This window comes from Sciurus carolinensis, chromosome 2 (assembly GCF_902686445.1).
Source record: "Sciurus carolinensis chromosome 2, mSciCar1.2, whole genome shotgun sequence".
NCBI classification, from domain to species: domain Eukaryota; kingdom Metazoa; phylum Chordata; class Mammalia; order Rodentia; family Sciuridae; genus Sciurus; species Sciurus carolinensis.
In genome coordinates this window covers 197,637,579-197,661,087 of record NC_062214.1, presented here as the reverse complement: position 1 = coordinate 197,661,087, position 23,509 = coordinate 197,637,579, and the positions used below count along the sequence as shown (strand labels likewise).

At 48.1% G+C, this 23,509-nt stretch overlaps 1 protein-coding gene across 2 annotated transcripts in view; it reads left to right on the top strand.

Annotated features, from left to right (window-relative positions):
- The window catches only part of Cdc42bpb (CDC42 binding protein kinase beta), a 94,423-nt gene that overhangs the window by 53,007 nt on the left and 17,907 nt on the right, over positions 1-23,509 (top strand). For both annotated transcript variants that reach the window (XR_007106446.1, XM_047536544.1), the window contains exons 7-21: positions 594-794; positions 2,218-2,466; positions 3,968-4,047; positions 6,829-6,995; positions 7,069-7,188; positions 8,117-8,250; positions 10,175-10,417; positions 12,551-12,661; positions 13,506-13,750; positions 13,842-13,947; positions 14,309-14,433; positions 14,845-14,950; positions 16,276-16,424; positions 17,598-17,692; positions 21,680-21,759. Coding sequence is in view for 1 of the 2 variants with exons in the window: in XM_047536544.1 (XP_047392500.1) it covers positions 594-794; positions 2,218-2,466; positions 3,968-4,047; positions 6,829-6,995; positions 7,069-7,188; positions 8,117-8,250; positions 10,175-10,417; positions 12,551-12,661; positions 13,506-13,750; positions 13,842-13,947; positions 14,309-14,433; positions 14,845-14,950; positions 16,276-16,424; positions 17,598-17,692; positions 21,680-21,759 (2,211 nt within the window). In the remaining variant the exon portion in view is untranslated. The remainder of the gene's footprint in view (positions 1-593; positions 795-2,217; positions 2,467-3,967; positions 4,048-6,828; positions 6,996-7,068; positions 7,189-8,116; positions 8,251-10,174; positions 10,418-12,550; positions 12,662-13,505; positions 13,751-13,841; positions 13,948-14,308; positions 14,434-14,844; positions 14,951-16,275; positions 16,425-17,597; positions 17,693-21,679; positions 21,760-23,509) is intronic.

Sequence of the window (23,509 nt, the reverse complement as noted above, 5' to 3'; positions counted from 1 at the left end):
GAGAGGTGTCACTACATTCAGACAGAAACCTGTTAATGTTTAGAGCAGGGAACTGTTCTTTCCCTTTTGGGGGGTGTTTGCCTCCTAGTTCCTTGGCCAGGGAATGCCCAAGTCCCTAGCTAATGCCTGGACCAACTTGTGTTCCATCCAGGAGACCAGTCTGCAGGTGAGCATCCTTGGGACCCCTGAGGGCTTGTTAGGAATACAGCATCCAGGCAGATCCCCACCTGACTCCCTGTTATAACAAGAGCCCCTTAACAACGATTGGTGGAGGGAGAGTCAGAGTTCGGCCCTGGGAAAAGGGATGAGGATGTGGGGAGTCTGCCTTTGGGGACTTGGAAGGTCGCCCCCTGGGACTGTGGAAAGCCTTAGGAGACCACGCATACAAGGGCCTCACCACCTGGGACCTGCTCCATGTTTAGTGGTGCAAGAGAGCGTTACCGCCACTGAGCCTCGAATTGTTAGACTTGTAAATCCTGATCCTTCACTGCTTTTCTTCATGATTATTTTGTTTCCTGTTGGTGCTGGATTTTAGAGAGTTGTTAGAAATGGGCCCTCAGAGCACTCCAGTTTTCCTTCAATCTTACCCACAGGTTCAGTCCTCTGTGGCCGTGGGCACACCTGACTACATCTCACCCGAGATCCTGCAGGCCATGGAGGATGGCATGGGCAAGTACGGGCCTGAGTGCGACTGGTGGTCCCTGGGTGTCTGCATGTACGAGATGCTGTATGGAGAAACGCCGTTTTACGCAGAGTCGCTTGTAGAGACCTACGGGAAGATCATGAACCATGAGGTAGGACTCCCACTCTCGTGCCCTGTGTTTTCTTACTACAGGTACAGGCCTGCAGGGAGGTCCGCCCACACTGATGGGGCTTAGGAGGGGAGGGACAGGAGAGGGTTGCTAGATGGATCTGTGGGCAGAGGGGAGGGAAGCCTCGAAGGTGTTGCCCGGGTGTGTGGAGTGGCTTCTGGGGAAAAGTGCAGCGTCTGCACGGCGGCCTCAGGAGTCAGGAGCCTGGCGCTGCTGGGAAGGCCGTGGGAGCACACAGCCCCGGCCTCACGAGTGGTTGCTCGTCTCCCTGGGCAGGGGTCCTCCATCCTTCCTGATCTCGTTCCTTCCCTTCTCCTCTTTTCCCTCTCCCAGAGGCTAATTTTTCTCTTTGGTGTTGCCTTCCTCAGTGTTTATTGTTTAGCCAGATGTCTCCCCAGTGCCGTTTCCGTCCTTTCTGCCAGATGCTGGTAGCAGTTCCTTTCCTGTATGCTGCCCACGCACACTCACTCTTGCACACATGTTCCACACACACATCCCAGAACCCCCAGTTGTATGCTGCCCTGTCCTGCAGCCAGGGTCTCCCACTAATTGCTCACGTGGGAAGCAGATTGGCAGGAAAGCAGTAAATGGTCTTACACATAAACTCCAAATCAAAGCAAAAGCTACACTTTAAAAAAGATGTTCCCCAAAGTAGAAACATGTCTTTCATTTAAGAATTAGCACATCCTTTCTGCAGAGACTTCACATGTGTATAGAAGGTGGCAACTGCTGTCACCAGTATTGACACCTGCAGGGCCAGGCCAGGCACTGCTTGTGTGTGCTCGTTGGCTTGATCCTCACTGCCACCTGCAATGTCGGTGATGGCCCTTCTGTGTAGACAGCAGAAGGGAGGCTCAAACAGTGAGTCGGGCTGTGTCCAGGTCTGCTCTGTCCCGTGAGCGTGAAGCCTGGTGAGTGTGTCTACGCAGACAAGCAGGTGTCCTGTCCACGTGTGTCTGGTGCCTTTCTCCATCAGCGTACAACAGTGCCTTCCCATGGTGTATGTCTTGTTTTTTAACAAGTCTTCTTTTGATGGGCATTTTGCCATTTTCTTGGTCAAGATGAAATACAGTCGTGATTGTGTTTCCTCTTTATGACTTTCTGTAGAATAACCTTTGGGATGTTGACTTGCCCTAGATGCCAGCAGATGCACTCTGAGAAGGCTGTGCCCATTTGCATTCTGCACAGCATTCTTTGCTGCTTTGATTGGCAAAGGTCTATCACTGTTGTAGTTTATGTGCACTGCAGTTTGCCTTTCTGGAACTAAAGTTCACTAACTTTGGTTTACGTGTAGTTACCATGAAATCACAAGGACATGGTTTCGGAGCTGGTTTTTCCTTATACTGTCTGTACATCTTGGATTTTTCTGACTTGTGTCTGTTTGCTGCTTTTTGCCCCCACCCAGGAGCGATTTCAGTTCCCTTCCCATGTCACGGATGTCTCTGAAGAAGCGAAAGACCTCATTCAGAGATTGATCTGCAGCAGAGAGCGCCGGCTAGGGCAGAATGGAATAGAGGACTTTAAGAAACACGCGTTTTTTGAAGGTCTCAACTGGGAAAATATACGAAACCTAGAAGCACCTTACATTCCTGATGTGAGCAGCCCTTCTGACACCTCCAATTTTGACGTGGACGATGATGTGCTGAGAAATGCTGTAAGTGTCAGCGTTAGGCCAAGGTGCTGCTTTGTAGCAAGTTAATACATTGAAGAACCACACGGACTTTAAATATTTGGCAGTTGTCCAAAGAAAGTGTACCTTTTATTCCAGCCTTTCACTTGGCTCTCAGTGTCCCTCTTAAAAGATGCTGAACTGCTGAGTTTGAGTAGGATCAAGCTCTTTTGCTTTGGAACTCTTCAGAAACCTTTTTGCTCTTATTTTCATCATACTTCATACCCTTTCAAAGCAGTTGGTCACATGCACTGCTGTGCTCGAGCCTTGGTGCAGCCCAGTCGCCAGTTTGTGGGTCTAAAGACTCACCAGGAGCACAGCCCATGGCCCACCAGTGGTGAGCCAGCATGGCTTCTGGCCAAGAGCACGCTAAATCTTTCAGGGTCTGCATTTACACTCTTTGTACAGCAGGATTCAGAGTGATGGCAACAAAACAGGATCCAAGTTTGCACTGACAACTGAGGTGGCAGTTTCCACTGTGGTCCTGGCTGTGGGGCTTGCCCACACTCTGGTCTGGTCTGGCAGGGCCATTTTGACACACAGTCCAGTACTGTGCTCATGTCTTATAATTTTATTTTGGTCTCATCAGACCTTTTTATATGTGACTTAGTTTGAGGGTAGAGGAACTGAGGTTTAGCCAAGTGAAGGAAAAATCTTTATTATTCCTTGAGAATTCCTCATACTAAAATAGTATCATTTGCTGCATGTGTTTTATCCCTCTCAACCTCTCAAGTTAGGTGACCTTGACCCTAGGCAACTGCTAGGCAGGAGCAGCATGGGATGATTGTTGAAGCACCCCTTGCAGCCTCAGGAGGAAGTCTGTGCTTGCACTCCGCACTGACTCAGAAAGTGCCACGTTCAAAATAAGGGCTGGTAGAGTGCCTGCCTCGCAAGCACAAAGCCCTGGGTTCAGTCCCCAGCACTACAAAAAAATAAAATAAAATAAAAAATAAGGGCTGAACCTCAGACCCGGTGAAGGCTGCAGAGTGACACCATTGATCAGATACTTGTTCCTAGACTGTGGAAACCTCCGCACACTGAATTCCCCAGATACTTTTATTTAAGAAAGACCCTCTATCTGAAAAATAGATAAACTAATTGGAAACAGTCTGCCTTTGAACTCCAGAGCTGCTTTCTGAGACCAAAATCTTGAGAGCCCCAGCCATTCCCCAGAAGGCTGATGTGTCCGCACTGCTGTTCTCTGCACACTGTCATGCTCAGTAGTGGATTCTGTGGCTTTAGAAACTTTGGCAGTCACTAGCTGAGCCAAGCTGGGTGTCACATGGGTGCATTTATCCTCTTAACCGTGCTGTGCATTCAGTGGATGGAGCCAGGCACGAGAAGTGCGAGGCGTGCAGGCGGCACTGTGGGCAGGCACTCTGTCAGCCACCCTTGGCCTGGCGCCTCCCCCTCACAGCAGCGTAGCATCCTTTCCTCTGGGCATTTGGATGTGGATTTCATTCCTGTTGTTTATGTTCTTATGCAGGAGATATTACCTCCCGGCTCCCACACCGGCTTCTCTGGATTGCATTTGCCGTTCATTGGCTTCACGTTCACAACAGAAAGGTGCGTCTGGTTTGCCCTTCCCCAGCAGAGCCTTCCCTGGAGAGGCACATGGTCTGAGGGGGCTTCTGTGCTGGGCATGCTTGTGCTGAGAGGGCTGGGAGGGCGGTGCTCAAGGGACACACAGGGCTGGCCGTCCTTTAGAGATACACTCTTGGTCACTGCAGGTGTACATCAAGGTTGGCTGACTTTCTCTGAAGGGCAAGGCAGTAAATCGTCAGGTTCCACATAAGGACGTTTGGTCAGTGCCAGATCCCGTATACAGTGGAGATTACAGTGAGATCACAGTGGAGCACAACAGCTCCTGCCACTTGGTGATGCCACAGCCTGCCAAGGTCTGGCAGTGCTCTGGTTGCCTGCTTGTGGTGATGCCGCCTGTGCTGCTAGTCGTGTGAGGTATAGCACCTGTCACCGCATGTGGTCCAGCGATGAGCTGAGGAATGCTGTCTCCTGCACCTCGCTAGGCCCTGTTGTGACGTGCTTGCCTGCAGCAGCTCACCCCGCTGTGTCCATTGCACCTCTCAGTTGCCTTTCTTCCTGGTGCCATGGACTCTGGTGTTTGCAGTCATGGAATGGTCCGCTGATGTGGTTCTTAGAATGTGTCCCATCATTAGGCAACACAGGAATATAATTTAGGTGGGTTTTTTTTGTGTTTTTTGTTTTTTTTTTTTAATTTTTTTGTAGTTGTAGATGGGCAGCATGCCTTTATTTTATTCATTTATTTATATGCAGTGGTGAGAATCGAACCCAGTGCCTCACACATGCTAGGCAAGCGCTCTACCACTGAGCCATGACCCCAGCCCTTAGGTGGGTTTTTTTTAAACTTTTATTTTTAGTTGCAGATGGACACAATGCCTTATTTAATTTATTCATGTCTATGTGGTACTAAGGATCACACCCCACACCTCACACATGCTGGGCAAGCGCTCTACCCCTGAGCCACAATCCCAGCCCCTATAATTTAGCTTTTTGTGTACTCTTTTACAATCTTTTTAAAAATGTGGGAGTCATTCTTGGCTTATTGATGGCACAAGAACAAACTGTAGGTCTGATTGGATCCACAGGTGGTGATTGGCTGACTTCTACCTGGTTGGCCCCTGTGCTGGCAGAATGTGTTGGGTGTCAAAGTCGGTGGCTACTGAATTTGCACTTCTGCTCCACTGAGAGCCATCTGTAGGCACGCCTCCTGCTTGTGTAAGGACCGGAGCCCAGCTCTGCAGTTTCCCTCAGTGGGGCTGAAACACATCCCTTAACTCGAGGTGAAATCTGCAGTGCCACAGATGCCAAGGCTGGTGCTTTTGTCTGTTGGTCCAGCCTAAAATTGAGTAGTCTGAGGTGTTCCACCAGATTTTAAAAGGAAACGGGAGCCAGGCGTGGTAACACATGCCTGTAATCCCAGGGACTCGGGAGGCTGAGGCAGGAGGATTGCAAATTCAAAGCCATCCTCAGCAACTTAGCAAGGTCCTGAGCAACTCAGACCCTGTCTCTAATAAAATACAAAAGGGCTGGGGATGTGACTCAGTGGGTAAGTGCCCCTGGGTTCAATTCCTGGTACCAAAAAAAAGAAAGAAAGGAAGGAAAGAAATGGACCATGAAGAAAGGAAGGTGAGATGAGGCCAATGAACCCCCCTGCAGAAGGAAGGATCCAGTCCTGGATTCCTGGTATTTTCTGAGAGCTGGCAGCTGAGGTGATGAGGGTCTTCAGGAGAGGGACCTCTGCCTAAGCTCATGACACTCTTGAGGTGTGAAGGACCAGGGCTCCCAACACTCAAACCAGAGTGACAGCTGATGCCCCTGTCCAGGGAAGCAGTGCAGGTGGAAGCATTTAGCAGTTGAACCAGAGGCTCTTGACCTTTCCAGAACATCCCAGGGCACTGAGTGCTTGTCACACTTGCAGGGCCCCAGGCCTACCTGCCAAGACCCAGTTTGGTGGGTTGGGCCCAGAGCTTTCCTCCTGGACAGACCTGCAGGGCTGGCACAGCCCAGCTCTATCAGAGCCCCCTGCAGAAACACTCATCAGTTCATATTCTGTGATAGAAACGTGTACCCTCGTGCCTTTATCAGACTCAGCATGGGAACTCAAAAAGGTTTTCCTGATGTTGTGTCTCCTAGTGAACTAAGCAGAACCAAATAACACGTACAGCAGTCTAAGAACTGAGCTGGGTGAGAGAACATCTTCAGCCTCCATCTGGGCAGGGGATGGTGCTTGCGTGCATATCAAGTATGCCTACCAGTTGGCCGGTCCTCAGCCGTGCCAGCCGGAGCTCTGCAGAGGGCCATTTAGTCTGCCAGGGTAAGAAGATGAACCCCAGAGGGTTTGATAGCTATCCCAGATGAGCCCTAGATGGCCCGTGCAGCTCTGGCAATCTGCCAAAAACCGGGAAGCCCTGCTGCCTTCAGTCCCACTCCTCAGGCAGAATGCTGTGTGTGTGTGGTCTGGGCAAGAGTGAGGTGGGTGTGCCTCCATCCCTTGCAGAGGCTTCCCAGGCTCCCACTCGCCATCCAGTCCTCTGCGGGAAGGAGGGCTGCCACCTTGCTTTGGATCCATAGACACCAACAAGTCTTTTCACAGATACTTTGTTTGCCACTTTGAAAGAACTGTCTTGGGCTGGGGATATGGCTCAGTTGGTAGAGTGCTTGCCTTGCAAGTACAACGCCCTGGGTTCGATCCCCAGCACCACAAAAAAAAAAAAAAGGACTGTCTTTCGCCTCAGAAGCCTTTGAATGCCAGTGTAGTCACTGTCAGCTCTCAGTAGATGAGAAGGCCTATGCTCTGTTTCACAGCTGCTTCTCTGACCGTGGCTCTCTGAAGAGCATGACGCAGTCCAACATGTTAACCAAAGATGAGGATGTGCAGCGGGACTTGGAGAACAGCTTGCAGGTTGAAGCTTATGAGAGGCGCATTCGAAGACTGGAGCAGGAGAAGCTGGAGCTGAGCCGGAAGCTGCAGGGTGAGTACAGGGCAGCCTGCGGGCCTGGCGCAGCCTCCCTCAGCCTGCCACGCTCACACCATGTCTCCCTCAGAGTCCACGCAGACGGTGCAGTCCCTTCACGCTGCCACGCGGGCCCTTGGCAACTCCAACCGAGACAAGGAAATCAAAAGGCTAAATGAAGAAATTGAGCACTTGAGGAACAAAATGGCAGGTAAGTGTTCCCAGAGGCAGCTGCTCGGCCTCCATGCATGAGTGTCGGTCTCTCTTCTGTTCTGATCTGTCTCTGTGGCAGTGCTGAAGACAGAACCCAGGCCTCAGCCCTGTTAGTCAAGTGCTCTACCATGGAGCCACGCCCAGCCTTGTCGTTAATCTTTGAAAAGGAAAATTCCCAAGTCCTTTTCATAAGGTGCAAAGGCAGGACGAAGTTCAAGCTTTAGCATCTCTATTTAGAGTTCTGGCATTTTGTCAGTATTAAAATTATTTGTCAGTTTTAAAATTATTTCCCACCTTGCTTGGTTCTGATGATAGCTTTATAGTTACCAAATACATCCTGTGTTTTCTCTGTAACTCTTGCTTTTCCTCTGTGTAGCTCTGACAGTTCTGTTCTCTGACAGTTCTAAAAAGCAGTCATGGCCCTACCTGCTTTTCAGTATTCTCGGGGCTGGGATACTGTTTATCCCATCGTCAGTCCTGTGTATGGTTCCTGGTTATCAAAGCTTTCTAAAAAGACTCAGCTGACTCCTAAGCTGTACCTCTTAACCTTGTGTGGGCTGGCTCTGTTGGCCACTCATATCCCCAGGTCATCTCAGTTTGAACCCCACCATCCCAATGCGGAGAAAGGCTTGGGTTGAGTTGGTTAGTCACTGAAACCTTTACAGCTCCCTGAGACAAGGCCAGGGGCTGTGCTGGGTTACACAGTTTATAGGGACTGGGACAGGTGGGCACATGTGTCCAAGGCTCATAGTCCCTGGAGAGAGAGCAGTTAGAATAAAGTGTAGTGAGCCTGTTCCCTGCAGCACAGTAACATGTGACACATGTAAAAGCAAATGAAGTCTGAATGAGAGAGGTCTTTTGAGTTGTAAGTCAGCTGACATAGTTACTTCATACAGAGACATGCAGTTTATTTCTCTTCTGCCCAGATTCAAATAGGCTAGAGCGGCAGCTGGAGGACACAGTGATGCTTCGCCAAGAGCATGAGGACTCCGCCCACCGACTGAAGGGCCTAGAAAAGCAGTACCGACTGGCGCGGCAGGAGAAGGAGGACTTCCACAAGGTAGCATGGTGTGCTTCTGTGTGAGGTGGCAGTGATTTGGCAGTTTCCTAAGGTTGAGCTTCCCCCGGATAGTCGAAGACCTCCTGGGGGCCTTGGTGTGTGGCCATCTTGTGCCCCCTGCAGGTTGGGGTCCCTGCTGCCCCTGGCTGCTGCACAGCCTCCCAGGTTGTGACTGACCTTAAGTGCTGGCTGCATTAGCTCCCACTTGAAGTTCATCACCTTCAGTCTCCACCCCAGCCCTACAGAGTACGAGTATCTTCCCCCTTTCTGAGTGAGGCAGTGCAATCCAGAGCACCTGGCAGCATCCACAGTAACTGAGCCAACTGGGTGGGCTTGCAGATCCTCCTTTCTGCTTGGCCATGCCCCAATAGCACTTCTGCCTCTTCTCTCTGAAGGGACATCTCGGGTATACCAGAGAGCTGCAGAAGAGATGGTGTGTTAAAATTAGGGTGGTCCCCCCTTCACTCCTCGTAAGTTTGATCTTTAGTAATACCAGTATGCCAACACCACATTTAGGACCACATTTTCTAAAACACATTCCTTTATATACCTCCATCTCTATACCTAGTTTCATCAGCTCTCTACATCGGATGTCAAGCCCAAGTTGTTTCTTAAGTTCACCTGAGTCATTTGTCCAGTGCAGTGTGGGGACATGTGGGAGAGTCAGCTTTCTGTTGCTGTGATAAAATACCTGAGAAAAAGTAGGGAAAATATTTTGAAGTAGGTTTTCAGTCCCATGGTCACTTGACCCCACCACTCTGGATCTACAAAGAGGCAGAACATCATCATGGAGAGTATGTGGCAGAGCAAAGCTGTCACCTCATGGCAGCTGGGAGTGAAAAGAGAGACAGGAAGAGACTAGTGATCAAGGACATGCTCCCAGTTGTCTGCCTCTTCTATGAGGCTCTATCTTCTAAGGTTTCCACTGCCTCCCAGTAGTGCCACCAGCTAGGGACCAAGCTTTCAACACATGACCTTTGAGGGACATTCCAGATCCAGACTATGACATGTGGCATCTCATCGCTGCACGTAGTCTCTGAAGCTCCGAGCTGGGCTCACAGAGGCCCAGTGGATGCCTCCACCCTGCTCTGGTTGCTGTCTTGTTCCAGCATGTCACTTTCAGGCTCTAAGCAACTGAACAGCCAGATTGTTGATTGACTGCAGGGAGACTGAGCAGACAGATTGCAGATCATCTGCCAGAAGGTCAGGATGGTCAGCATGGCCAGCAGCAAGGAGGCTTTTGGTGTCACCAGTGGCCAGGCCCACTTGCTACTCCACCCAGATGGACGGTCAACATCCATAATTCAAGGATTGTTATCCAGTGCCTGTGTGTGCTGTTTTTCACTTTAATTTAAATCTTAAGCATTTTCATGAACAGTAACAACATTGAGGACAGTGACAGACCAAAGAGGTAGTGGTGTCCAGTAGGATTATATTGCCTGTTGACACCATAGTTGTCTTAGTTTGTGAAGACACACTTTATTTGCGCAGTGGAGTCATCCAGCATGCTTCTCGGAATCTGTCCTGGTTGCTGAATAGTGCATGACCACCCATGCATTCTTCTGTTGGTCTGCTTGCAACTCAGTGCTAGATCTAGTGCCCAGATTCCTGCTACCTCTTCTGTGTGACTGCAGATGAGTCAGGGAGGTGGATTGATGGGGCCAGGCATCCCTGAGCAGGCTGTTCTGTGCAGTGCAGGGTCTTTCCTGGTTGGAGTTGGTGCTCAGCCCCTAAGCCAGTGGACTTCAAGGCTGCCTGTGAGGCAGAAAGACTTTTTCCAAGAAGGTGCATTCTTGGATCTATGACCAGCATCTGTGACCAGCATTTACAGTCACTTTTAACTCTTTAACACAGTGGAAACTGAACTTTAGCCTTCGAATCTTTACTAAGCTGACATAAAACATCTGTCATTCTTTCTGATCAGCAATTGGTTGAAGCTTCAGAGCGATTGAAATCCCAGACCAAAGAACTCAAAGATGCCCATCAGCAGCGAAAGCGGGCCCTGCAGGAGTTCTCGGAGCTCAATGAGCGCATGGCAGAGCTCCGCTCCCAGAAGCAGAAGGTGTCCCGGCAGCTCCGGGACAAGGAGGAGGAGATGGAGGTGGCCATGCAGAAGATCGACTCCATGAGGCAGGAGATCCGCAAATCTGAGAAATTCAGGAAAGAGGTAGTTCCTTAGATTTTAAGAGATAGCACTGATTGAATTTTAACTTGATCTTAAGACATCTTTGAAAGCCTGGGCTGTATTACATACATCATACTATAGTGGATCTTAAATTTTGTGTGAAGTTGATCCGCCAAGTGTTTTCAGTGTTTTGTTTTTGTTTTCTGGTACTGGGAATTGAACCTAGAGGGTGCTCTGCCACTGACCTACACCCCCATCCCTTTCATCTTATATAGGTTCTGGTAAGTTCCACAGGCTGACCTCAAGCATGCAATCCTCTTGCTCAGCCTCCTGAGGCTGCAGGTGTGTGCCACACACACCAGATGTTCTGTGGTTCTTATCTCTCAATATTTGCTTGTGAAATTATTATTTTCTTTTTGAGATGTTAGGTGTGAAACCCAGGGGTCTCACACATGCTAGCCAGGCGCTCTACTGAGCTACAACCCCAGCCCACATTTGTGAATTATTACAAGATATTTCTGGAGTGCCTGATTTTTTAAAATTCCCTACCAAAGTAAACTAATATTCATACTGTGATGTGGTACGGCAGGACTTCAGTGACCGTGCCTGCCTGCGTCCCCCGTGAGGATAGACACAAAGTGGGGACAAGTCAGTCTCGCTGCCTCTAGTCAGTTATCTGAGGTCCCACAGCACTGGAGGCCTTTTGGTCACAACGTTCCTCTACACCCCTTAAAATTACGAAGGACCCCAAAGAGCTTTATTTTAGTAGGCTGTAGCCCTTCTTATGCATATGTTAGAAATTAAAATAATTTTTTAATGCAACAATAAGCCTATTTCATGTTAGTATAAATAACATTTTTATGAAAAATATCATTAAAAACTGAGAGGGGAGACTTTTTTTTTTTTTTTTTTTTTTTTTTTTAGCAGCATTTGTATTCCTTTTTTTTAGCATCTGGCATAATAGAAAACACATGGGTTCTCACACCTATTTCTTCATTGAGTCTGTTTGAAGTTCTGTGTGAACAGAGTACACGAAGGCCTGGCTCTGAGGGACAGGCCCTTGGAAAAGGAAGGGGCCCTGGGACCTCCAGGGCTCTGGCTCCCACCTGGAGCATTCTGAATGTTCTGTTCTTGTCAGGTAGCGTATTTGAAGTAATGCTTATGGTTTTAAATTCTGCTACAACTTGCTTGAGCAGCCTATGAACTTGGAAAGCCTGAAAGTACGTGCTCTTGTTCCTTCATAGTTCAGAATCTGCCATTTGGCCTCAAAGTACCTAATTTTTTTTATCATAGTTTAATTTTCCAACCCAAATATTTTATATTGTATCCAGCTACAACGTTAGTAAAACCCCTACTTAAGAATTTTGGTTGAACCAGACATGGTGGTGGATATCTCTAATGAGGCAGGAGGACCCCAAGTTTAAGGCCAGCCTGGGCAACTACCTGTCTCAAAAATTAAAAGGGATGGGGTGTAGTTCAGTGGCCCATTGCTCCTGGGTTCAATCCCCTGTTCTAGGGGCAGTGGCGGGTAGAGAACTATGGGTGAAATGACATTTTGGGTGTCCGGGCTTTGCTCTAAAATAACCTGAGACACACAGACTAGGCTTATAAGATGAAGCAAACGTGGCCCGAGCAAGTCACCACATCAGAGCTGGTTCTCACTACTCTCCTTTGAGGGTGTTAGGAACTTTCATTTAAAAATTGGGCCAGGCATGGTGGCACACACCTATAACCTCAGCAACTCGGAAGGCTGAGGCAAGAGGATTGCGAGTCCAAAACCAGCCTCAGCAACTTAGCGAGGCCCTGTCTCTAAATAAAATATAAAAAGGGCTGGAGATGTGGCTCTGGTTAGGCGCCCCTGGGTTTAAGCCCCAGTTCCCACCCCCCCAAAAAAAATTTGGATCAGTGTTCTCCACATACTCAGAAGTATCCTTTCCTGAAATCTCAAGTTTTCCTGTAGACTAGATTTAAACTTGCTTCTTACCAGTGGCTTACAGGTAGCATTGCAGATAAGCCCTGGAGCTGCTTCTCAACCTGACTGCACTTGGAGTGGGTTTGGCAGTGGGGAGATGAGCACAGGTCCTGCCAGGTCTGTCCCGAGCCCTCAGGTGGAGAGCTGACCACAGCAGGGGGCTTGTTCTGTGTTCATGAAAAGCGGATCTTGCTTTCTTGCAGCTGGAAGTGCAGCTGGAAGATGCCCTAGCCGAGGCCTCCAAGGAGCGCAAGCTTCGAGAACACAGTGAGAGTTTCTGCAAGCAGATGGAGAGCGAGCTCGAGGCCCTCAAGGTAGTGCTCAGCCAGGAGAGCTGCTCACCAAGGTGCCTGGGGACACTGTCACACAGGGCAGTTTCAGATCAGTGGCAGAACATGAGAAGGAGAGCAAGGCTGCCCCTTAGTGGTTGCGTTCACTTGTAAATACCCAGCGTGTCTCTTTCCTTCCTTGTTTACAAGTTTCAAGCATCACACAGTAAGATGTGGCAGATTGACACCCGAGACCTTCACGCCCTTGTTTTTAATTGGCCAAGTACAATTCTTCAAAAGCCCTTAATGCACTGTGTGCTGGACCTCCACACGCCTGTGACCAACTTCCTGTCCCTTAGTCAGCCCTCCCTAGCGTGTGTGGCACTTAGCAGCCACAGTGGACACCTCCCCCCCAACACCTCCCTCCCTGCAGGCCTCCCTCAGCCTGGCCTGCCCTCCTGAACCCATTAGCTATCCTCCTCTGCCACCAGTGCAAAGGTGCTCTCCCTCGTCGTCCCTGCTGTGCCCCATTCTTTGTCACATTTCTTGGTGTTGTCATCTTGTGCTGGCCTGTCAACACCCCCAACCCTTGCTGAGAGTGGAAACCTCAGCGTTACCCAGTCACCAGAAGGGTGAGCAAGCCACATAAAGTCATAGCAGCTTAGGACAGAGCTGCAGGGCCCAGGCAGAGCTGGGCAGGTGCCTCTGCAAGGCAGACTGCCCCCAGGCTGCCCATGCTCATAAAAACCTACAAGCAGGCCGGCAGCCAGGTGCCCTGGGCAGCAGGGAGAGCTGCTGTTTGCATGGTCTGCACTCGGTGGGGAAGAAGGACAGTGCCCTCCTCAAGGGAACACACACATCTGTCAGTTTATTCAACCTCTATCTGCAGGTGAAGCAAGGAAGCCGGGGCTCCGGGGCCACTTTGGAACACCAGCAGGAGATTTCCAAAATCAAATCGGAGCTTGAGAAGAAGGTCTTGTTTTACGAGGAGGAGTTGGTCCGACGGGAGGCTTCCCATGTGCTGGAAGTGAAGACTGTGAAGAAGGAGGTGCATGACTCTGAGAGCCACCAGCTGACCCTTCAGAAAGAAATCTTAATGTTGAAGGACAAGTTGGAAAAGTCAAAACGGGAACGGTAAGCTTTGTGAGCGCCTCAACACAGACAAGGGGTGTGGACGTGAGTGACACTGGAAGCGTCTGAAATGGTTTCTCCTCCACCTCCTCAGGCACAGTGAGATGGAGGAGGCAATAGGCACGGTGAAAGATAAGTACGAGCGAGAGAGGGCAATGCTGTCGGACGAGAACAAGAAGCTGACCGCCGAGAACGAAAGGGTAATCGCGGCACTGGTCAGCAGTCTGCATTGTGTCTTGCCGGAGTCTTCTGGAAGTTTAGTGTCTCTCTCAGATATTTTCATTTTTAAATGAAGTAACAGGTTTAGTCTTTTAAATGGGCTGTTTCACTCAGTTAAAGGCTAATTACGTCAGATCACCAGCTCAGTCACTTTTAGGGCCAGATTTTAATTGAAATTTAAGTCAGAGACTACCAGAACGTCCCTATCCTGAACTTACTTTGGAAAAATCTCCTAAAGATAGAAAGTGTTCAGAATCTCCATAAGGACCTCCAGCTTCAGTCATGCTGCCATGGCGACAGGTGCCACCTTAACAAGTGATGTGCTGAATTGTTTGCTTGCAGCTCTGTGCCTTTGTGGATAAGCTCACAGCCCAGAACAGACAGCTGGAGGATGAGCTGCAGGACCTGGCAGCCAAGAAGGAGTCCGTGGCACACTGGGAAGCTCAGATCGCAGAAATCATCCAGTGGTGCGTGTGGGCACTGAGCCGTGCGGCCGCAGATCCCCAAGAGCGCTCCTGCCCATCCGCACCTGCCTGTGCCTCGCGGTTCCCCAGGGTCGCCTCTGGGCTAGGCCAGCAGTTCTGTCCAGTGGTCTTCTAAGCTGCACTGAGGGTGGGAAACACCAGCCTCCTGAAGGGCTTGGGTCAGGCTGTGCCCTCTCATTCTGGACGACACGGGCATGGGGCTTCCGTGGCAGCCCACACACTGATGGGGCAGAGCCTGGGAGGGAGTGGCACAGAGGGTCCCAGCTGGCCCTGGGTCACAGGCGCTCTGGCTGGCCCAAGGCTGTGTCCCAGGATGGTGGGATGTGCTGGTCTTTAGGCTTCTCACCCCAGTGGTCATGCCTTCCAAGACACCACATCTGCTTGTCCCTCCAGGGTCAGTGATGAGAAAGATGCACGGGGTTACCTTCAGGCCCTGGCCTCTAAGATGACTGAAGAGCTCGAGGCTTTGAGGAGTTCTAGTCTGGGATCAAGAACACTGGTAGGACTTGTTCTGAAACCTGCCTTTTTACCGCTGAAGAACTCAGGGGTGGCTTTATTGTAAGTAGGGCTGTGGTGCAGAGGTACTGTTCAGGTAATTCCAATGAAGAGACTTATGTGGCTAGCAAATGCTAGCCCTCCTTGGAAGAACGCGTCATCAGCTTCCTCTGGTGGACTTCCTTCACTTAGCAATGACAGCTGAGGCTCTGGGGGATGATCTTTAGGCAGCAGCCTTGTTGCTGACTTGACCTCCATCCACTCATTCAGTGTTTTGAGCCCTGGAATGCAACAAGCCGTAAGCTACCTGGGGACACAATGCAGCCTGTCCTCTCCCTGGGCAGCAGCAGTCCCAGGGCAGATGCTTCTCACGCCTTTTGAGTTCAGTTTGAAAAATATGTCCGTGTGTGTTATTTTGTGAATAATTTTTCTCACACTTATCTTTGGTGTCTAGCTAGAAGTCTGCCATCTGTCCCTCCTCACCCACTTCTGATTAATACTTTTGAAAAGTCTTCCTCTGTTTTCTTCTTATTACTGTTTTGAGTGGAAAATGAAAAATTTTCATCTGTTTTTGACAACAGCTTTAAAAAAAACTCACCAAGAGCCAGGCACAATGACACACGCCTATAATCCCAGTGTCTCAGGAGGCTGAGGCAGGAGGATCGAGTGTTCAGAGCCAGCCTCAGCAACAGCGAGGTGCTAATCAGCTCAGTGAGACCCTATCTCTAGTTAAAATACAAAACAGGGCTAGGTTGTAGCTTAGTGATTGAGTGCCCCTGAGTTCAGTCACTGGTACCAAAAAAGAAAAAGGCACTGAGATGGCATTTCTTTTGTGCCTCTTGAAAGCAGGCACATTAGGTTGGGTAGCTCAGTAAGAACACAGAGGAGTGACGGCATCCAGCTGGCTGGCTTCCCTTTGCCTGGTGCTTCAAGGCCATAGTCACTCTTCCCTCGCGTGTAGCCCTTTGCTGAGGCAGGACTGGTGACAACAGATCCCTAGTGATGGTGTAGAGAAGGGTCCCCGCTGCCGGGAAAGGCAGCTGAGACCCTGTCCTGCAGCCAGGTTTGTTCTGTGGACCCACAGAATCAGTTTTGTCCTTCTTCTAAAAATCATCTGAGTTCTGCTTTTTAGACTTCTAAGAAAGAATTAAAGTTAGGAAACATCAAAACTAAAATTGTGTATGATGGACTTTGATAATATCTGAGGATTAAATTTAAATATACTAGTAAAGTTTATGATTAGAAGAAGTCGAATTACTTGTTTGTATTCATTTTGTTTACCAAATAAATAGTTTAAGATGTTTTTTAATGTCTTCACCAATGTCAAAGGACCCCCTTTGGAAAGTTCGCCGTAGCCAAAAGCTGGACATGTCTGCACGTCTAGAACTGCAGTCTGCTCTCGAGGCAGAGATCCGGGCCAAACAGCTCGTCCAGGAGGAGCTGAGGAAGGTCAAAGACGCCAATCTCTCCTTCGAAAGGTACTTTGAGAAGGGTGCTCCTCTCAGCAGGAGCAGGGTTCCTCTGTAACTGTGGGCACACCTCTGAGTCAGGTGGGCCCTGTTTTACTGTCCACGGGAGCACAGGAGGGTGGTCTGCCTTGGAGAGTTTCGAGGGCTGTACAGGTTTCTGGCACCTCGCAGGTGCCATGAGAGCTGGCTGGGTGAATGTGCCTGCCCTAGCAGGTGCGCTATCCTCAGGGGGTAGAGGCAGTGTGAGGAGGGGCCTGTCTCCCCGTCCTGGTGGCAGGACTCACGCCACATGTCTGAGGGACACTAGTTGCTTATTTTGTCAGCTCAGAGTTCTTTTTTTTTTTTTTTTTTCCCAAGCTAAAGCTGCTGTCCCAACAGGCTAAAGGTGGCTTGTCTATGGAGATTGTCCCCACCTTGAGCAGTCTAGGAACACCACCCGCAAGCGGGTGTGCCCACTTGCCGAGAGCTCGCACACAGCACCATTGCCCTGTGCGCGATGCCTTGGGTCACAGCTCCTGAGTCCTAGGGCTGGCTCTGCCATGAGGGGTATTCCAGGCCCCAGTCCTGTCTGTCTGGGGCTGAAGACATTTGGTCCTGGCTGCCGTGTAAACACACTTCCTCTACTCCAGGAGCCGGTCGGTAGCTTTGTTCTGTCAAATCACATGACCCTCCCATGCCCTGAGGCACAGGTGCGCATGGGTCAAGTGTCCTCCAGTGTCCCTCACTGACAAGTGCAGAGCCCCACTCTGCCCTGCTTGCCTTCTGGCCAGGCACTACCTGTGCCAGTCTTCCTCTGTTCCCTCCTGGAAAGCGAGAGCTCCCAGGGCAACCCACTGTCTAGCCGATCGTAGGAAAGGCCTCTGCAGGTCTGACAGCTGAGTGGTCTGTTCTGTGTCCTCATGGGACTGATGACTCATCTGGAAACAGATGCAGGTGTGGAAAACGCATGAGGGCTTCCTGAGCCCTGACTTTTACATGTTTAGATGTTAACAATTTTGAATTATTTGTACTCTCTGTAATGTACTAAGTAGAAAGACCCAGAGTGTGCTGGGCACCTAGGGTGTTCTGGTCTGTTCCCAGGAGTCAGGGAGAAGCCCCTTCACCCTCTCCCCCAAAGCACACCATGAACCACATGAATGGCCTCTTTCCAATGCACCTAAAGCCATTTGTGTTTTATTTTAGTAAACTAAAGGACTCTGAAGCCAAAAACAGAGAATTATTAGAAGAAGTGGAAATTCTGAAGAAAAAGATGGAAGAAAAATTTAGAGCAGATACTGGTAAATTAAAATCACAAGAATTTTGAACTGTTTAAATATCAGCTTTTTCTAAGGAATGGTATTGTTTTCTTTTGCTTCCTTTTTAATAGTTTTTTAGTCATACAAAGAACTTAAATCATTCTGAAGTGAGAATTTTGAATAATCTATTAAAACAATTGATTTATTCTTCCTTTGTTTCATCTTAAGAGCAAAGCAAATACAGACTGATGGTCACGCATTTCTACTCACCGGCCACGTAAGAGGCAGCATGCTCCGCACCCTTCAGTGCTGGGCAACCACTAGGCCTCAGCCACTGAGACCATCCTGAGCCCATTGAGGACTGCCCATGTGAGCTGGGCCCTGCCGATGGGTGCTGGGCTGTTGCCTAGCTTTTGCTGTCATAAACAGAGCTGCAGTAAGGGCTGTGTGCACTTACCACACACGTCATTGCACATACGTGTGTATGGCGTGTGTGTGTGCGCGTGCGCATGTACATGCACATACACACCTTTTTCTTTCTTTTTTTCTTTTGGCACTGGGGATTGAACTGCAAGCACTTTATATCTGAGCTACATCCCCAGTCCTTTTTTATTTTGACATAGGGTCTGGCTAAATTGCCCAGGCTGGCCTCGCACTTTTGATCCTCCTGCCTCAGTCTCCCAGCTGGGATTACAGTTGTGCACCACCATCCCCGCCTGAACATTGCATATTTTTGTCAGTGTATTTTTAGGATAAATTTCTAGGAACAGGGCTATCAGGTCAAAGGGCAAACGTGCATACATTGCACTAGGTGTTGACAAATCACTAGGGGTCCCAGTCCCACAGCCCAGCTCACAGTAGATTTTATACTTGGGGATTTTTGCCACCCTGAGTATGTGAGTGCAAACTTTTTACAGGTGTAATTTGCATTCTCCTGACCATTTTTTTAAATTCAGGTTGCTATTCTTTTTTTTTTTTTTTTTTTTTCTGTATAAAGATTTATTTATTTATTTTTAATTGGAAATACCTTTTTTTTTTTTTTTTTTTTTTTACAAATGAGATACATGTTTCTGTTTGTACATGGAGTAACAGCATACCATTTACGTAATCATACATGTACATAGGGAATGATGTTTGATTCATTCTGTTATTTTTTCCTTCCCCCCCGCCCCTCCCACCCCTCTTTTCTTTCTATACAGTCCCTCCTTCCTCCATTCTTGCCCCCCTCCCACCCCCGCATTATGTGTCATCATCCGCTTATCTGCGAGATCATTCATCCTTTGGTTTTTTGAGATTGGCTTATCTCACTTAGCATGATATTCTCCAGTTTCATCCATTTGCCTGCAAATGCCATAATTTTATTATCCTTTATAGCTGAATAATATTCCATTGTGTGTGTGTATGTGTATATATATATATATATATATATATATATATATATATATATATATATATAATTGTGTATATATACCAGTTTCTTTATCCATTCATCAATTGAAGGACATCTAGGTTGGTTCCACAGTGTGGCTATTGTGAATTGAGTAGCTATGAACATTGATGTGGCTGTATCTCTGTAGTATGCTGATTTTAAGTCCTTTGGGTATAGGCCAAGGAGTGGGATAGCTGGGTCAAATGGTGGGTCCATTCCAAGTTTTCTAAGGAATCTCCACACTGCTTTACAGAGTGGCTGCACTAATTTGCAGCCCCACCAGCAATGTATGAGTGTACCTTTTTCCCCACATCCTCTCTAACACCTATTGTTGCTTGTTTTCTTGATAATCGCCATTCTAATTGGGGTGAGATGGAATCTTAGTGTAGTTTTGATTTGCATTTCTCTTATTACTAAAGATGGTGAACATTTTTTCATATGTTTGTTGATTGCTTGTAGATCTTCTGTGAAGCATCTGTTCATATCCTTAGCCCATTTGTTGATTGGGTTATTAGTATTCTTGGTAGAGTTTGTATTTGTATTATTTGTAGAGTTTTTTGAGTTCTTTATATATTCTGGAAATTAGCGCTCTATCTGAAGTATGAGTGGCAAAGATTTTCTCCCACTCTGTAGGCTCTCTCTTCGCATTGCTGATAGTTTCCTTTGCTGAGAGAAAGCTATTTCGTTTGATTCTATCCCAGTTGTTGATTCTTGCTTTTATTTCTTGTGCTATGGGATTCCTGTTAAGGAAGTCTGATCCTAACTGACATGTTGAAGATTTGGACCTACTTTTTCTTCTATAAGATGCAGGGTCTCTGGTCTGATTCCGAGGTCCTTGATCCATTGTGAGTTGATTTTTGTGCAGGGTGAGAGATAGGTGTTTAGTTTCATTCTGTTGCATATGGCTTTCCAGTTTTCCCAGCACCATTTGTTGAAGAGGCTGTCTTTTCTCCATTGCATATTTTTGGCACCTTTGTCTAGTATGAGAAAATTGTATTTATTTAGGTTTGTGTCCATGTCCTCTATTCTGTACCATTGATCTACCTGTCTATTTTGGTGCCAATACCATGCAGTTTTTGTTACTGTTGCTTTGTAGTATAGTTGAAGTTCTGGTATTGTGATACCCCCTGTTTCATTTTTCCTGCTAAGGATTGCTTTAGCTATTCTGGGTTTCTTATTCTTCCAGATGAATTTTATGATTGCTTGCTCTATTTCTGTAAGGTACATCATTGGAATTTTAATTGGAATTGCATTGAATCTGTATAGCACTTTTGGTAGTATGGCCATTTTGACATTATTAATTCTGCCTATCCAAGAACATGGGACATCTTTCCATCATCTAAGGTCTTCCTCAATTTCTTTCTTCAGTGTTTTGTAGTTTTCATTGTAGAGATCTCTTACCTCTTTGGTTAGATTGATTCCCAAGTAATTTTTTTTTTTTTTTTTTTGAGGCTATTGCAAATGGAGTTGTTTTCCTCATTTCCCTTTCAGATGTTTCGTCGCTTACGTACAAAAATGCTTTAGATTTATGCGTGTTGATTTTATAGCCTGCTATTTTGCTGAATTCATTGATGAGGTCTAGAAGTTTTTTGGAGGAGTTTTTTGGATCTTCTAAATATAGAATCATGTCATCCACAAATAATGACAGCTTAAGTTCCTCTTTTCCTATTCGTATCCCTTTAATTTCTTTAGTATGCCTAATTGCTCTGGCTAGAGTTTCAAGGACAATGTTGAATAGAAGTGCTGAAAGAGGACATTCCTGTCTCGTTCCTGTTTTTAAAGGGAATGGTTTCAGTTTTTCTCCATTAAGAATGATGTTGGGGAAAAAAAAAAAAAAAAAAAAAAGAATGATGTTGGCCATGGGCTTAGCATCAGGTTGCTATTCTTAAGCTGCAGAAACTTTTCATGCCCTAGGGATGAAATTTTTTGATTTGTGTTTTGAGTTGCAGGTATTTTTCCTACTTTGACTTTGCTTATAGAGTTTTCTTGCCAAGAAAAGGCTTTTCTTATTTTTTATGTCATAAATTTTTATTCCTGTTCCTTTTTGAGTCATGATTAGGGATATTCAAGGGGGTCCACATGTTTTCTAAAACTAAGCTGCTGAGGCTGGCTTCCAACTTGCCATCCTCCCATCCTGGCCTCCCAAATTACTGGGAATGCAGGTGTGGCCACTGTACCTGTCTGGTTTCCCTTTTAAATTCTGATGACTGGCTCATTGGAGTTCGTGTGGAAGCAGATTTCTCTCCCTCCTTAGGCTCCTTTCCCTCCTGATGGCACCCATGACTTTGCTCTCACACAGTAGCACTGTGGGTGTTGGGTCCGTGTTGGATTCTCTGCCCTGCCCTCACTCAGTGGCAAGAACCACTTCCTCGGTTTGAGCTGCAGTGTGGCATGGCATCCGCTCTCTCTTCCGAGAGTGTTCTCACAAAGGTGCTGAGCCTCTTGCTCACTCCAAGGAAAGCCATCGTGGTACTTTTACTTGTACATCAAAGTTACTAGTTGACTTAGGGAGAACTGACTTCTGGTCAGTGCTGAATGTTCGTACTGAACAGGACGATCATTCTTTTGTTTTTTCCTTGACTGCTCTTTCTTTCTTACAGGGCTCAAGCTTCCAGATTTTCAAGATTCCATTTTTGAGTATTTCAACACTGCACCTCTTGCACATGACCTGACATTTAGAGTGAGTGATTACTTCTTTTAAGTGACAAATGAATTTGTGACAAATTAGAAATAATAGACTATGATTTGACTACTGGTGGGGCCGTGAGCACAGTAGTAAATTAGGACTTGATGATACTGTAGGTTAAAGGCACTTAAGGTGTTAGAGCTGCCCCGAGGGAGCTTTCTCAGCTCACATCTAGGCAAGTCGATGAGGAAGCTTCAGCACCTTCGGGGCAGAAGTCTGCACTAACTTCTGACCACGTAGTATTTTGGGTAACTTTTTTAAAGATAAATTCTCACACTGCGGAAAATAATTATCAGTCATGTCACCATTTGCGTGACTTCCTTGTGGCTGTAGTCATAAGGATGAATTGCCACCTGGCACAGCGGCACATGCCTGTGATCCCAGTGACTCACGAGGCTGAGGCAAGAGGATCACAAGTTCAAAGCCAGCCCAGCAACCTAACAAGGCCCTAAGCAACTCAGTGAGACCCTGTCTCTGAGTAAAATACAGAAAAGGGCTGGGGATGTGGCTCGGTGGTTAAGCGCCCCTGGGTTTGATCCTGGTACCAAAGTAAATAAACAAATAATGAATACATACATACATACGTACATATACACAAGTACGCACATACATACAAACAAACAAACAAACGAATGAGTTGGCTCCGAGCCACTTGCCTGGTGACCAGTGAGTCATGGAGCCAGCTGGAGCAGGAGCCTGGCCACGTGATCGCACTTCCACTTGGGAAGCAGCTGCAGCATGTGGGGTGAATCCTGCCTCCACCCCTTTGTGCCAGGTTCCCTGTGGCATTCCAGGAAGGCAGGATGACTGTTCACGCTTCTTCCAAAGCACGAAGGCGGACCCTTTCTAGCAGCCACTTGAAGCAAGCCAGGAAGCTGGAATCATGAAAGTAGCTCCCGTTGAAGGGCCTGAGAGGAGGCGCCTGTTGGTGGTGGCTTTCCAGCTTTTCATTTACACAGTTTTGATCCTCTGAGAAGAGGAAAGAATGGCGCCTTAAGTGTGTGCCACCCCCACCAGCATTCTGCTGGGTTCTCCCCTCCCCCATGCCGTGTGCACACAGACTTCCCCCTGAACTGTGTAAGTGACCCTAAAATACTTCAGCATTTCCTGATGCCAAGGACATTCTATATAGCCAGCGTCGTCATTCCGAAGTCGGCCTTGCATTCTCCCCTGTTGTCCCAGCAGCACCCTCGACGGTTGGTTTTCCCTCCCAGCTCAGGATCCACCAGAGGTCCTGGGTCACCCTGAGACACAGCTCTCCCGTGTCTCTCGACCTGGAACAGAGCCCCTGCCACTCCTGCTGGGGCGTTCTACACTCGGATCTCCCCGAGTTTCTGTGGACCAACGTGGGCTGGACACCTGGGCACCAGTCCTGCCCAGGAGGTGCTGGCCTCCCACTTAACTCTACCCGGCCAGCACGTGGCTGAGGTGTTTGCTGGAGTGGCTCCTGTCCTGAGCAGGTAGCTCATGGGCACCTGCAGCTCCCTAGACTGCATGTCACCACCGAGGCACACAGCTGTCCCCCTTTGCCTGTCAGCACATTATGTTTTTATCAAATCACGGTCCTTGTCTTTTCCCTGAAGTCCTCAGCTTTTAAGAAATGAACACATTTAGCTGTTAATTGCTCGCTGGTTCTTTGAAGAGCCTGATGCTGTGTTAGTCACACCCCTTTCTGGTCACTGTGCTGCCAAACCCCATCATGGTGAGGAAGGGGCAAAGTTTCCAAGGGACCCAAGGCACTGGC